Consider the following 16083-nt stretch of genomic DNA (forward strand, 5'->3'; position numbering starts at 1 on the left):
AAATTTATATCCTGCCCTTCTTCCCTGTTGGAGCCCAGGGTGGCAAACAAAACTACTAACACACACTAAAACATCATAAAAACAGACATTAAAATATATTTTAAAAAATCTTTAAAACATAAAGCTAAAAACATCTCTTTAAAAAAGCGTTTAAAACTTATTAAAAAGCAATTCCAACACAGACAGAGACTGATGTGAATCCAGGTTGAATGCAATAATTGGAGAAAATAGCTGCATAGATAAACCAAACTAGACTTTGACTCATTGCCTTCCTACAGATTCTAGTTCTTACTGAGATGTGGTAAGCCTGTGTGAGAGTTGTACCACTATAGATTGCTCCTCCATACTGAAAATACCCTTTATATAGAAAACTAGTATGTCAGGGAGAGGTGTCCTTGCTTAATTTTCTCTCTACCATCTAGATATCCTATGCACAGGGGTTTTTGTTTGCTTTGTTTGGTATAGAGGAACATCCAGTCATACAGGCTTTCACCTGCTTTAGGAGGGAAAGGCCACATACATGTTTACCATTCCAGTGAGAACTAGACTTTAGGTAGGTTTGGGAGTAGAGCAGGCAGCAGTGAGCCTTCGGGCTATCTATGAATCTGGAAATATAATCTGAGTGTGGAATTATACAGCCATGAGAGTGGCTGTATACTATATCCAGTGTGGATTTTTCACATTCCACAATGTTAAATTGAAAATACCCCCCATGCCATTCTAATGCTTCCCATAAGCTCATTTCAAAACAAAACCTTACAAAACTTATACTCCTGAACTCAGAAACACTTGCTTAACAACCCTCTCAATTTTCATGGCAATACACAAAATAGAGAGTTCAAAGTCTAAAAAGAGTGGAAAAAAACCAGAGCCCTTTTGGACTTTTTTCTGTCAGAGTTCTCATAATCTTGAAATTCATTAAAACTCAGCCATGTTCACAGAGTACCTGTAATCCTGTTAATGACCTTGCCCCATACTCTGACCTTCATCTTCTGCAGTTTAAAAGTTAAAAAAAGTGCCTGGCTGATTTTTAATTAATTTAAGAAATTTTGGCTGGAACCCAATTATAATGTCGGGCATGCTCAGTAAAAACCAACTCTCAGTGTTCTAAAAGCCAGACTCACAGCTGCTTGGCTTGGCTAATCAGGGGGCCGCACCCACGCCAGACTTTGATTTCACTTGAGACATCCATGGCTTCCCTCAGAGAATCCTGGGAAGTGTAGTTTGTCAAGGGTGCTGAGAGGAGACTCCTGTTCCACTGAGAGAGCTCCAGTGGCCACAGCGGTTTAACAGTCAGCCACTCTGATTGAGCCTAGTGTGGAGATGTTAGATGGGAGCATTCGGGAGTAAAGATGGATGCCCCTGAAGGCTGCAATTCTAAACACACGTACTAAGGGACTAAGCCCCCATAGAACTCAACAGGACTTACTTCTGAGTGGATATAGTTTGGATTGTGCTGTTGGTAAAGCTTGACTAGGGATCCTCTGCAAAGACATCCATATCCAAGCAAGGTTGGCAACCCCCTGCCTGGAATGCCCTGCCCTTATCTTTTAATGTGGCTGCTCCAAACTTCTTTACAGATTTGACCCTTCACTTGAGAAAGAGGTCTGAGAAATGAGTAAGAATAAGAAGATTCTCTACCCTTTCTGTCTGCATAGATGCCCTCCACCGTGCCCTGTGACCCAGAAGAAGCTCTGGGCCAGGCGGGATGCAGTGGCATCTCATAGAGGACACCCTCCCCTTTCCTGGGGTATATGATTTGTGCTGTCCCAGAGCAGATTTCAGGGTGGGTACCCACAGTTACTTATTTTTTTCTATGTGTTTTTGTCCATTTTGATTTTGCATTGATGCACCTGTGCGTGCCCGGTGCCCAGCAGAAGCTCTGGGCTGGACAGGATGCACTGGCATCTCATAGAGGACCCCCCCCTTTCCTGGGGTATATGATTTGTCCTAGCCCAGAGCAGATTTTGGGGTGGGCACCCCCAGTTACTTATTTTTTCCTGTATGTTTTGGTCTGCTTTGATTTTGCATAGATGCCCTCATCCTTCCCCTGCGCCCAGCAGAAGCTCTGGGCCAGGTGGGACACAGTGGCATCTCATAGATGATACCCTCCCCTTTCTTGGGGTATATGATTTGTCCTGTCCCAGAGCAGATTTTTGGGTGGGCACCCCCAGTTACTTATTTTTTCTTGTTTGTTTTGGTCTGCTTTGATTATGCATAGATGTCCTCCTCCGTGCCCTGCGCCCGGCAGAAGCTCTGGGCCAGGTGGGATGCAGTGGCATCTCGTAGAGGACACCCTCCCCTTTCCTGGGGTATATGATTTGTCCTGTCCCAGAGCAGAGTTTGGGGTGGGCACCCCCAGTTACTTATTTTTTATGATTTTATGACATCGTTATGCATTTATGATAATATCAGAAGCCTGATGGTTTTGATTTCATAAATGTATAGTTATTCTTGACGGGGAGAGTCCCCCGATCACAGTGATATATCATACAGGGTACCACAACATATGTTTTGGAGTTCAGAGACATGTTAAGTTTGTTTTGAAGTTGCTGTAGTTGTCAACTCTTCTTTTTTAGTGTTTTGAACTTTCAAGCAAATAAGGAACTGGGAACTAGGAACTAACTTCAGCGTCGTATCAGTTAAATAGATTAAATAGTCGTGGGGGCGGCTGACATTTTGGTGTATATCTCGGGAACCAGACCACCTAGAAACTTAATTTTTTTTAAATTGAAGCTGAGAGTCCGGAGATTAAGGGGTACTAGCCGGAGAGCCCGAGGACCCCCCAAAAACCGGTGACTCCGGCCAGAAACCAGAGACCTGGTAACTCTAATTCAAAGGGTTGCCATAAGTCCAGTTGACTTGAAGGCAGTCTATTTCCATTTTCAAACATGATTGCACAGAAATAAATCCCACTGAACTCAAAAAGTATACAAATGATCAAACCCACCCTCCCTTCTCCTCCCTCCTATCCCTTCCCTCTTGCCCATTCCCTCCCCCTTCCTTTGCCCCTCCCTTCCCATCCCATCACCTTCCAATCCTCTCCTTCCCATCCTCTCCTTCCCCCTCCCCGTCCTCCTCCCTATGGACAGTTTTACCTATTTTAAGCATGATTGCATGGAAGTAAATACTATTGAACTCTATAAGCAAGCAAATGATCAAACCTGTCCTCCCCTTCTCTTTGTCCCCCTCCAATATGCTCCTTCCCTTTCCCCCTCTCCCTCCTCCTCCTCCATGGTCAGTTTTTCCTATCCTAGCCATGATTGCATAGGAGTAAATCCCATTGAACTCATTAAGCTTGCAAATGATCAGACCTGCTTTTCCTCTCCTTTCCCTCTCCTCTCCCTTCCTCCTCCCCTCTTCCTTCTTCCTCCTCCCCTGCCCACTCCAGCCCTCCCTCCCTCCTGGTCAGTTTTACCTATCCTAAGCATGATTGCATGGGAGTAAATTGCACTGAACTCAATAAACATGCAAATGATCACACCTGTTCTTCTCCTCCCCTCCCCCTCCTGCCTGCTCCCATCCCAGTCCTCCCCTCTGCCTGTCCTTCCCTCCCTCCTCCTCCTCCCCTCCCCATCCTCTGTGGTCAGTTTCACCTATCCTAAGCATGATTGCAGGGGTGTAAATTCCACTGAACTCAATACCCATGCGAATGATCAATCCATTATCAGCAGACTCGGACAGGATCCCATTTCTTACCTCCCGGATTAAAAAGAAGGGAAATTCACTAATAGGCAAAAAACCTTGCAGTTTAAAAATGTAGCTATAGCCCACAGTTATTTCTATCAAACTTTAAAAATCAGGGAAATTGGACAGCTATAGTAAATGCACCAGGGAGCAGGAGACCTCCTCTCTGAGATATTGTACTGCCCTACAAATTTGTCAAAATACAAACCCAATTTGGGTTGGTCTTTCACAGTCCAATCCACTTGCTGTGTAGCTTGGAAGAATTTGGTAACATGTGACTCTGAGCATATGGTGAGTGGTGGCAACACCTGCAATCAGCCCAAATACTAGAAAGAAGACATGTGCTGTGCTGATCTTGTTTTAGCCGGGAGGAAGCAACATTATTAAGACAATTGATATAGTTCAGATAGTCACTTTAAATATGTCTGATTTACTTTGCAATTTTAGTAAAGTTTCCTATAGGAAATCATTTTCTTCTGTTTCTATTTCTGTGAATATGTGAAGTACAGCAACACGTTGCAAAATTTACACTAAAAAGACTCCAAACATAATTGTGGAATAATGGCACTGACTTCTGCAGAGTAGTCTCCAGTGGACCTCAGGAGTGTCTCAATTTGCACAAGATAAAACAGTGGGAGGTGAAATATATTCTAGCAAAATTCTAGATGTGCTCTATGTTTTTAATTGACCATGCCCACCTTGCCTTAAATAAAGTGGTTTAAACATAGCAGGCTGAAAACATTATTATTATTATTATTTATTACATTTGTATACCACCCCATAGCCGAAGCTGTCTGGGTGGTTTACAACAATTAAAAACAGATATACAAATTTAAAAACACTTAAAAAAAATTTTTTTTTTTTAAAAAGTACTGTAATCTAGATAAGCCATTGACTCGATCCATGTTCTTAAGTAGAGCTATGTCTAATATTTGGCATGTGGTAGTGTTGAATATTTAAATATATCTGATTCCATGTAAGCCACAATTATATTTGACGCTGTTCAATAGCTGGCACATTCTAGTACTTACTAGCTGGCAACAAAAATGATCATTTGATCATGCAACAAAAATGGATATGAGGTTCAGATTTCATTATTTGGTTTAACTTTGGTTTCTATCTGTCATGTAATGCTAACAGTCTGCAATCTTATACACACTTTAACTGGGAGAAAGTCTCATTGACCTCCTAAGGAGACATGTATAGAATTTTACTTGAACTTTGAGGTAGAACCTGACCTTCACCTTTGAAATCTGGGCAGCCTTCTACAAATGTTTTTAGCTCTACAGCGAAGCAGTAGTCCCTTGTGAGACCTTTGCCTAGAACATGTTACACAGAAGTTTAGTCTGTGAACTTTAACACAGCCGTGGCCAAACAGAACTACAGCTGATTGGGTGTACCACAGGGAACATTTGATAAGCAACAAAAGATCTTGTGCTGAGGCCTGGTCTCTCTAAAACCTTCAGGTTCAGATTTGGCTCTTGTGAACTGCTGTAGACTTGTCTGAGTTGAAAATAAATGGCCATGCCCATCCAGCCATCACTGAGTTAGGAGGAGCTTTTGTCTTTGCATGCAGATTCCAGGCATGTGTGTTTTCTACCTCATATCTCGTCTTATAGACTATTCAGCCTGCAGGGCAGGTGCTACCCCCTCATCTACATTTTGTTCAGGATGACAAGATGCAATAGAAGTTAGGGTCCTTGTACATTTCTTACTTGCATCCTCTTTTTTCCAACAGCTAGAGTCATTGCTGAATTAGTAACATATTGTAATCAGTCTGATTTTACATCAAACTGCAGTTTCAGATTCAACTGTTAATGCACCCAAAATAGAAATAGAACATAACCTCCAATTTGAAACACAAAAGGCTGTCTTCACCATCATATGACACTGACCAATAAAAAGGCTTTGAAACTAATAAAAATAAATTTGACACAGATTTCTGGGATGAATAATGAGGGCAATAAAATTTTCTAGTTTAGATTCTCCGTAGAAACATTAGCAACACAGGAAAAAAGCAAAGTAAGAAGAACACCAACAAACATAGAAAAATATAATTCTCCATCTTTGGAGATGGCAGATCTTGCCACCACTCACCATATGCTCAGAGGCACATGTTACCAAATTCTTCCAAGCTACACAGCAAGTGGATTGGACTGTCAAAGATGAACCCAACTTGTGTTTGTATTTTGACAACTTTGTAGGGCAGTCCAATATCTCAGAGAGGAGGTCAGGTCTCCTGCTCCCCTGGTGCATTCACTATAGCTGTCCAATTTCCCTGATTTTTAAAGTTTGAGAGAAATATCTGTGGACTATAGCTACATTCTTAAACCGCAAGGTTTTTTGCATATTGGTGAATATTTATCTTGTTGATTTATGTGTGTTGCCTGATAAGTTAGTGTAGTAAAAAACCCTGAGGACGGCTTCAACTAAATCTCAGTTGAGCTCATGTTTAATCACTTCTCCTTGGGTATTCTCTCCACAGATCCCTCTGCCTAGAACCTGGTTGTGAGTCTAAGCCAATCCTAAACAAAAGATTGGCTTACGTAGATACAGCATTCTTTGTAGGTTAGAATCATTAGAGAACCTCCTTTAAACAAAACAAAGCAAACAATTGTGTGTGTATATATATATTTTATATGAATACAGTGCATAAAATAACATATTGCACTGAGGCATGATCTGCCACACCCTCACTTTTGGTAAAAGATTAAACCATACAAAAGAAGAATGTAACCTATGATCAGATCTAAATCATAGGGTGTTAAAAGTGAGCAAAGATCAGAGTGACTTGTTAGAGCAAGGGTTATATTTAGTAAGATAACACCCATATGATTCAATCTTGACTGTCCTCCACCTCAGGTTTTGACATGCTTGCAGAGTTAGGTCCCATCCGCTCAAAGCCTGGGATTCAGGGGGGAAAAGGTAGTGTTCTTCCTGGATTGTACTACTTCAGACTGCAAATGGTGGGGTGGGTCACATTTTGAACATTTCTTTCTGTAAAATACTTTCTACATGTAGAAAATTAGTATATCTTGCTGGAATTGCTACCTTAGAAGCTGGATAACCTCTGCCAGTCAGAATAGACAAGGGGATAGCCTTTGTGGTGCCCTCCAGATGTTGCTGAACTACAACTTTCATCATCTTTGACCATTGACCATGCTAGTTGGGGCTGTTGCGATTTGGGGTCCAAGAACTTCTGGAGGACACCACATTGGCTATCTTTGGGATAGATTCTTCTGGGATAGATGGACAAGTAGTCTGACAAGCTGTACAAGTATAAGAGAGCTTCTTTTGTTCCTAATTTGACAATCAGGGTAAAACAGACTGATATTTTGTTCTCCTAGTATGCTAATTTTGGGGGGGGGGGAATTGTTGTAGCTCAGTGAATAGAGCATCTCTTTTGGCCGAAGGTCCCAGGTTCAATCCCTGTCATCTTTAGGTAGGGCTGAACCCCTGGAGAGCTGCTGCCAGTCGATGTAGACAATACTGAGTAAGATGGACCAATGGTCTGACTCAGTATGAGGCAGCTACCTATGTTCTTAATACCTCATATGTTTATGTTAATATAATTTTAAATCATAGGAAGAACTTTAAATCATTTGATGAACACAGTCTTTATTGTGGGAGAAGAAAGTGATGGTGAATCTGCTACCTTCCTTGATCAGGCTTACCAAACAATTGCACCTTTCACTTGGGTATCAAATCTCTGTGTTACTAGATTGAACTTCCTCCTACTGAGACTTGTTCTGCAAAGCTGCTTCTATTTGTGGACAAGCAATGGGTACCAGCGCAACAAGAGCCACATTTAACCCACTCTTTAATGCTGCAGATCCCATCAAGCTGTGCTAACAGTGGCTTTCCGTAATGCTGGAAGTCTTTTAGATCTACCAACCACAGTATAGTAATACCTGTATTTGGACCAACTAAAATGTCACAAAGTAGCAAGTCAACTTCTGAGTTTTGTAGAACTCTTTTACAGACTGGATGTTAAGCAAAGGAGAAACAAAGGGACAGGGGAGAGAAAAGGCTGGGCATGATGAAAAAGCCCAAAGGTTTGCAGTTTACAGAAGTGGGGAACATTTGCCCTTCCAGATGTGGCTGAACTACAAATGCCATCATCCCTGGCCATTGGCCATGCTTGCCCACACACCACACCTACCTCTGCCGTCGCCTCAATGTGAATGCCATATGGGCTACACTACATGCGCACCTGCTAGGGTTGCCAGGTTCAATCCCTGAGACTGATCCTGTATCTTTAGGAGAAGTGAAAGTCAGCCAAGTGCAGGAGTTCTTGTAATGGGAAAAACCACAAGGTGGAATTCTCCCTCCCCCCTGCACAGTTTTTAAAGATACAAGAGACCTCTTGGTTGCCAGGCCCAGCCTCCAAGAGGTCTTTTGTATCTTTAAAAGTTGTGCAGGGGGGGAGGGAGAATTCCACCTTATGGTTTTTCCCATAACAGGGTTACAAGAACACCTGCACTTGGCTGACTTTATTTTCTCCTAAAGATACAGGATCAGTCTCAGGGATTGAACCTGGCAACCCTAGCACATGCCTGCCATCAACCAAGATGGCGGCAGGGTGCATCGGGCCCCTTAGGGAAGCCTCCACTGCCATCTTAGTTGATGGCAGGTATGTGTGCACAACTTGTGCAGCATTCACTACAACAGGAAAGGCAGGTAGGGCATGTGGACAGGCATTGCTGGCCCACATTGTTTGTGTGAGGGGGCCTGGCAGCAGAATTGGGAGTTGATGCTGTTGCGGATCACAGAACAGGAGTGCTACCCTCCCACCCTAACGAGGGGCCCTCTGGACTGCAGGGGCCCTCAGCCAGGGCCTAACCTGGCTGCCCTCTGGTGCTGCCCCTGAGTTCAGCAACACCTGGAGGGCCAAAGGTTCCCCACTTAAGCAGAAGAGTTAAATAGACTTAATTAGACAGCAGTGGGGTATCATTGTTAATAAATCATCGTCATCATAGGTACAAAACAAATTTTAGGTTGCACCAAAGGCTACTGGGGCAAAGAAACAGCATTAGCTGTTTCCCTTTTTTTTTTTTTTAAGGCAGCAACTACTCAGATCTGTCTCCAGCACTAAGCAAAACACACACAGGTCTCTTGTAAGGCAGAGAGTAGAAGTCAAAATAAATATGGTAGATTTTATTTTAGCAAAGCTGGATATTAATTTTAGGTATAGCAGTCAACTCGCCAACAGAAACCAAATTGGACTGTATTAATTAGTGGTTGGAGGAGGTGTTTGCTCCAAAAGCTGATCCCCACCCTTAGGTCATAAAAAGTCACCTTCCTCTAGTTTTAGGATCCCTTTCCTGAACACTTAAGTTTGTATTCTACAAAACATGCTACCATTTCCCCATGCACCAGATCAACTTGCAAGGACATTTCCCTCTTGGGATGGCTTGGAAGGTGTTGTAAGCATAATATTGGCAGACTTTCCCACCAAATTTAAAAGGCCAATAAGAATTTTCTTTCTAAAAAAGAAATCCACATTTAATTTCAATTTAATAAGGCAACCATTGTGCATCAGTGTAATTATAGAAACAATGTCTGCAGGGCTTTATAAGGCAATCTCCATCTCTCCTGGAGCTGTGAATCCATTCCAGAGATGGTTTTAATCATCGCTTTGTATTTGATGTCCAGTAACTGCTTTTATTGAATCTAAATGAAAGGCATGCCTGGAGCTGGGGCATCAGCAAGGGCCATTAACTCTCATGCCTCCTTTATTTGTAATGACAACACAACATGTTGTACTGCTGTGTTGATAAAAACCTGCATGTACTTTACACACCAGTTTCCCAGTCATAGACATTCATAGAACAGTAGAGTTGGAAGGGGTCTATAAGGCCATCAAGTCCAACCGCCTGCTCAATGCAGGAATCCAAATCAAAGCATTCCCGACAGATGGCTGTCCAGCTGCCTCTTGAATGCCTCCAGTGTCAGAGAGCCCACTACCTCTCTAGGTAATTGGTTCCATTGTCATATGGCTCTAACAGTTAGGATGTTTTTCCTGATGTTCAGTTGAAATCTGGCTTCCTGCAACTTGAGCCCATTATTCCATGTCCTGTTATTTCCGTGTTATTTCGGCCCTCCTCTTGTGTGGCAACCTTTCATGTACTTGAAGAGTGCTATCATATCTCCCCTCTGTCTTCTGTTCTCCAGGCTAAACATGCCCAGTTCTTTCAGTCTCTCCTCATAGGGCTTTGTTTCCAGTCCCCTGATCATCCTTGTTTCCTTCCTCTGAACCTGTTCCAGTTTGTCTGCATCCTTCCTGAAATGTGGAGACCAGAACTGGACGCAGTACTCAGGATGAGGCCTAACCAGTGCTGAATAGCGGGGAACTAATACTTCATGCAATTTGGAAACTATACTTCTGTTAATGCAGACTAAAATAGCATTTGCCTTTTTGCAGCCACATCACACTGTTGGCTCATGTTCAGCTTGTGATCAGCGACAATGCCAAGATCCTTCTCACATGTCATATTGCTGAGCCAAGTATCCCCCATCTTATAACTGTGCATTTGGTTTCTTTTTCCTAGGTGTAGAACTTTGCATTTATCCCTGTTGAATTTCATTCTGTTGTTTTCAGCCCAATGCTCCAGCCTATCAAGGACCCTTTGAAATTTGTTTCTGTCTTCCATGGTATTAGCTATGCCCCCCAATTTTGTATCATATGCAAATTTGATAAGCATGCTCTGTACCTCCTCATCCAAGTCGTTAATAAAAATGTTGAAGAGCACTGGGCCCAGGACCGAGCCCTGTGGTACCCCACTCATTACTTCCGCCCAGTTTGAGAAGGAACCATTGATAAGCACTCTTTGATTACGATTCTGGAGCCAACTGTGGATCCACCTGATAGTTGTTCCATCCAGCCCACATTTAGCTAGCTTGCTAATCAGAATATCATGGGGCACTTTGTCAAAAGCTTTGCTGAAGTTGAGATATACTATGTCCACAGCATTTCCACAGTCTACAAGGGAGGTTACCCGATCAAAAAATGCAATAAGATTAGTTTGGCAGGATTTGTTCTTCATAAATCCATGTTGGCTCCTAGTAATCACTGCCTTGTTTCCAAGGTGCTTACAGATTGACTGCTTTATACTCTGCTCCAGAGTTTTTCCAGGGATTGGTGTTAGGCTGACTGGTCTGCTTTTCATATTGCAGTGTGTGGGGTGAGGGAGGAAAACTTGAATTCTGACCTTGCTAGGTACCTCCTTAGGGGAAGGGTGATAGTGCGGTGGCAGAGTATCTGCTTTGCATGCAGAAGGCCCCAGATTCAATACCTGTGATTGCCCAGTAGAGCTGGCATTGTTCTATCTGAAAACTTGGAAAGCCGCTGCCAGTCAGTGCAGATACTACTGGGCTAGATGGACCTATGATCTGACTTGGTATAAATCATCTCCCTATGTTCCCATATTCTATAATGCAAAGCATCAGAGTGCTGTTCACCAGATGATCAGGTGAATGTGTGCCCCATGCACATTTTTGTTTTTGCTTAATAGTCACACAAGTTCCCAGTAAAAGAAAATAGTGACACCTAGTCATGCACAATGCAGAATGGATTTGTACAAAAAGTTTTAAGATAGCAAGGAAGCAGAGTGGGAAATTGCTACCATTCATACCATTGACCTCAGCAGTAATATCCAGTAGGTGTCCATAATATTCACACAGCCATATTCCACTCAGCATCAATGGCAATAGCAGCGGGCGCAAATCTGGAGAAATAATTTCAATTCTCTATGTACAAAACATAGCACATTTTGTACTGAGAAAATACAATATCTTCCACAAAAGTTTAATATCAGTGGAATTCTGGACTACACATAACGAATGGTTAACAGTTGTGCATTTTTTGGTGCTCAAAACAATAGTCAGAATATTTTACAAGGCTCAAAAGAAATGCTTTTTATAAAGGACAGCCTCATTGAGCAGATTAGAGTGAATTTGAGGAGGTTTCCTTAAGTGCGATGTTAGCTGTATAAGCACAAGGGCCAGTAGGTGGTGCTGTGCAAGGGGGTTAGAAGTTGCAAGAAGGAAAATAAAATTGGTTATGTTTTAGTTCTTCCAACATAGAAATTTTGTATCTTCTCAAGCAGAAGAGAAGGTATCCCTACTTTGACTTTCAATTTGGTCCTGTCTGTACACCCATGTGCAGCAGCATATGTCTGTGTTGTTTTACCTTGCCAGGAGTAACAGCCTTTATTCGTCTTTGTCTTTAAAATAAGACTTTGGCATCCACCACAGGTATCAAATGCTGCATAGGTGTTGAGATTCCTGAGATCACTATGGAACATAATACCTGCATTTCAATACTTGAATAGAAAGAATTATTGGTGGTGCATCCACACGGTTGTAATCCGTGGTGAGAAAAGCTATGCTTACTGGAATACTCTCTTCCTATGCAACTGGCTAAAAGAACTTGAGCATGGTCCTGTTCTGTATCTGGCAACCTGTTAGAGAACAATGGCAGGTAAAACCAAGAATGTGAGTGGGGGGGGGAGTGCCAGCACTTTCTGAGTACCCCATGAGGCCAGGTGCACTCCAGCCTGACTCTAAGCTAGCATTCCTAAGATTTGTGATTTCTAGTGCGTCTTGGTTCTGGGTGTTTTGATTTTCAGGTGTGTCCTGATAGAATCTGCCCCCCTCCTGCCATTTCTGGCCCTCAAAAATTTCTCTCTGTTCTGTTCTGCAGCTCATTGGAGATGACGTGTTACGACAGTGATGAAGCCAATCCCCGCAGTGTGTCCAGCCTATCAAACCGTTCCTCACCCCTCTCCTGGCGCTACGGTCAGTCCAGCCCCCGCTTGCAGGCTGGGGATGCCCCTTCAGTGGGTGGGGGATGCCGCTCAGAAGGCACCCCCAGCTGGTACATGCATGGAGAGCGTGCTCATTATTCCCACACCATGCCCATGCGCAGCCCTAGCAAGCTTAGCCACATTTCCCGCCTGGAGCTGGTGGAGTCACTTGATGCTGATGACGTCGATCTCAAATCTGGATACATGAGTGACAGTGACTTAATGGGCAAGACAATGACTGAGGATGATGATATCACCACAGGGTGAGTACCGCTGCTGGTCCTCAAATATGCAACTCAAAGTTGACTGCTTAACATCAGAGATTGGTCACCAGCCGTAGCTGAAATATCTATGTCAAACTAAGGTTATGTTTGCCCCGCCAATTTTACCTGTAACCATCCCTCTGCCTTAGCAAAATGGCTTCTACATTCCCCCCCCCCCCCCAGCTTTCTAGATATTCATGTGTTTGGCAATGGACATTATTGTCTTTGACCACATTATGGTGCACTGTCATAACCTAATACCACAAATGAACAAACAAACAAACCACTTGTAGCAGGTAGCAAGTTTTAGCACTGACAAGACATTGCATCTAATTAAGGATGGCATGCATACCGTGCTTCTGCAAATCAAATACACATTCCTTGCATGTGGCAAGCTGTTTCTACAGAACAAATATTTGTTATTGGCTTGAGGCAACCTAATTCTGTTTTGCAGAGGGATGAATAGGAATGGTATTTGGTTTAAATTTGATACTTTGATACTTTGAATACTTTGTATTGAATTTGAATACAAACAGATTCTGACCAGAATTTTCAAACTTCACTTGATGTGTAGTGATTTGGGGGGAAGGGGAGAGAGAGAAGCAATTTGGTTGGCTGGTGGGGTAACAGATAGCGGAGGAAGTCTATGGGGATGAATGAATAGCTTGAAATTCTGTATGTAGCGACATGCATGGTAGATTAAAATGATGTTCTATTAGATTTGTTGTCTCTCTTTACAATGAAGCTGTTCCACTTGCAAGTTAGTAACAAATGTCTGGTATAAACAATAGCTCTGAACGGACCTCTTAAAAGTATATTTTGCAGACAGGGAATCAGATAAGAAAATTACATAAGATTTGACTAATAAACACCTCTTGAGAGAAAAGTCTTGCTCAATGTGATTGTCTTGTATGTGTGCCAGTTCATCCAGCTGCATGAAGTCTATTGAACTGATGGAATGTTTCAAGTCACCATCATCATATTCCGATCTGAAAGACATTACTTGAAATGAGATCGATTTCTGTGCAGTGTTTTAGGACTTGATTGTCCTCTAGCTAGCCATCTTGCTAAACACAGAGCTGTCCTGGGTCAGTCTTGTAACTTCCGACAGTACTTGCTTCTTGATAAACAGTGCAGAATAATTGCTTTTCCTGGGCAATTGCTTAACATTGTCCGAAAAAACAGACCAAATCAAGTAGTAGTAACTCCTTGTTTTTATTGAAAATCAGGTATTTTTTGGTGGTATGCAAGTGGCCAGTGCAACACTTTGGATTTTGTTTCTGTCTTCCAAGGTCCATTCTAATTTTGTATCGTCTGCAAATTTGATAAGCATTTCCTGCACCCCTCATCCAAGTCCTTAATAAAAATGTTGAAGAGCACTGGGCCCTGTGGTACCCTACTCGTTACCTTCTCCCAGTTAAGAACATAAGAAGAGTCTGCTGGATCAGGCCAGTGGCCCATCTAGTCCAGCATCCTGTTCTCACAGAGGCCAACCAGGTGCCTGGGGGAAGCCCGCAAGCAGGACCTTGAGTGCAAGAACACTCTCCCCTCCTGAGGCTTCTGGCAACTGGTTTTCAGAAGCATGCTGCCTCTGACTGGGGTGGCAGAGCACAGCCATCATGGCTAGTAGCCATTGATAGCCCTGTCCTCCATGAATTTGTCTAATCTTCTTTTAAAGCCATCCAAGCTGGTGGCCATTACTGCGTCTTGTGGGAGCAAATTCCATAGTTTAAGTATGCGCTAGTAAAGAAGTACTTCCTTTTGTCTGTCCTGAATCTTCCAACATTCAGCTTCTTTGAATGTCCACGAGTTCTAGTATTATGAGAGAGGGAGAAGAACTTTTCTCTATCCACTTTCTCAATGCCATGCCAGTTTGAAAAGGACCGATTGATCAGCAGTCTTTGAGTACGATTCTGTAGCCACCTGTGGATCCACCTGATAGTGGTTCCATCCAGCCCACATTTAACTAGAATATTAGAATATCATGGGGCATTTTGTCAGAAGCTTTGCTGAAGCCGAGATATATTATGTCCACAGCATTCCCACATTCTACCAGGGAGGTTTCCTAATAAAATAAATGAAATAGGATTAGTCTGAAAAGATTTCTTCTTGACAAATCCATGTTCACTGCTGATAACTGTTTTCAAGGTGCTTACAGATTTACCATTTTATAAACTGCTGCAGAATTTTCCCAAGGATTGCTGTCTGACTGACTGGTCTGTAGTTCTCAGGTTCCTTCTTTTTGCCCTTTTTTAAGATAGGGACAACATTAGCCCTTCTCCAGCCATTCGGCACTTCACCCATCCTCCATTATTTTCCAAATATAATAGACAGCAGTTCTGAGAGTTCTTCAGCCAATTCCTTCATTACCCTAGGATGCAGTTCATTGGGTCCAGGAGATCTGAACTCTTTCAAAGTAATTTGATATTCCTTGACCATTTGTCTATCAATCTGAAGCTGTTACCCTGCCTCTTCAACTTGTAATTCACATTTTCCAGGAGGGTCATATATTCTCTTTTGGGAGAGGACTGAGCCAAAGTAGGAACTGAGCACTTCTGCCTTTTCTGTTTCATCTGTTATCATTTTGCCATCCCCATTGAGTCTCTGTTCTCTGTCTTTTACTATGGAAATACCTGAAGAAAGCTTTTTTGTTGCTTTTGGCATATCTTGCTAACCTCAGCTTATTTTCAGTTTTGGCCTTCCTGATACCATCCCTGCAATTCCATGCTGCCAGTCTGTATTTCTTTGTGGCCTGGCCTTCCTTCCATTTCCTGTATGTGTCCTTTTTTGTTTTCAGGTCTTCTCTAAGCTTTCTGTGAAACAACAGTGGCTTCTTCTGCTGTCTTCTCCTTCTTTTCCTTGACAGAATTGTTTGCCATGGTGCGTTCAGAACTTCCTTTTTTAGAAACTCCCACCCATCTTGGACTCCTTTTCTCATTAGAGTCGCTTGCCACAGAACCTTACTTGCCATTGTTCTATTAAAATCTGCTTTCCTGAAGTCCAGGGTACGCATTTTGGGTACAGCTTTTGCTTCCTTTAAAAACAAGAACTCTAATATAGTGTGGTCACTTTCCCCCAGAGTTCCCATAACTGCTACTTCATCCACTAAGGCTGCAATCCAATACACATTTACCTGAGAGTAAGTCCCATTCAACACTGTTAATCTTTTTGGCACCAGGTCAAGGCTTTCCTCTTCTCCCAGGCATTTTAGCATGTGTTTTTAAATTGCTTTTTAAAAATGTGTTTTTAAATTTGTATATTTGTTTTTAATGTTTTTAATTGTTGTAAACCACCCAGAGAGCTTTGGCTATGGGGCGGTATACAAA

General features: G+C 42.5%; 1 protein-coding gene across 7 annotated transcripts in view; it reads left to right on the forward strand.

The window, feature by feature from the left end:
• Positions 1 to 16083, forward strand: part of NAV1 (neuron navigator 1) — a 407211-nt gene that overhangs the window by 251552 nt on the left and 139576 nt on the right. For all 7 annotated transcript variants that reach the window (XM_061631862.1, XM_061631864.1, XM_061631866.1 and 4 more), the window contains one exon: positions 12392 to 12757. In XM_061631862.1, the coding sequence (XP_061487846.1) occupies positions 12392 to 12757 (366 nt within the window). The remainder of the gene's footprint in view (positions 1 to 12391; positions 12758 to 16083) is intronic.

This window comes from Rhineura floridana, chromosome 6 (assembly GCF_030035675.1).
Source record: "Rhineura floridana isolate rRhiFlo1 chromosome 6, rRhiFlo1.hap2, whole genome shotgun sequence".
In the NCBI taxonomy this organism is placed as follows: Eukaryota; Metazoa; Chordata; class Lepidosauria; order Squamata; family Rhineuridae; genus Rhineura; species Rhineura floridana.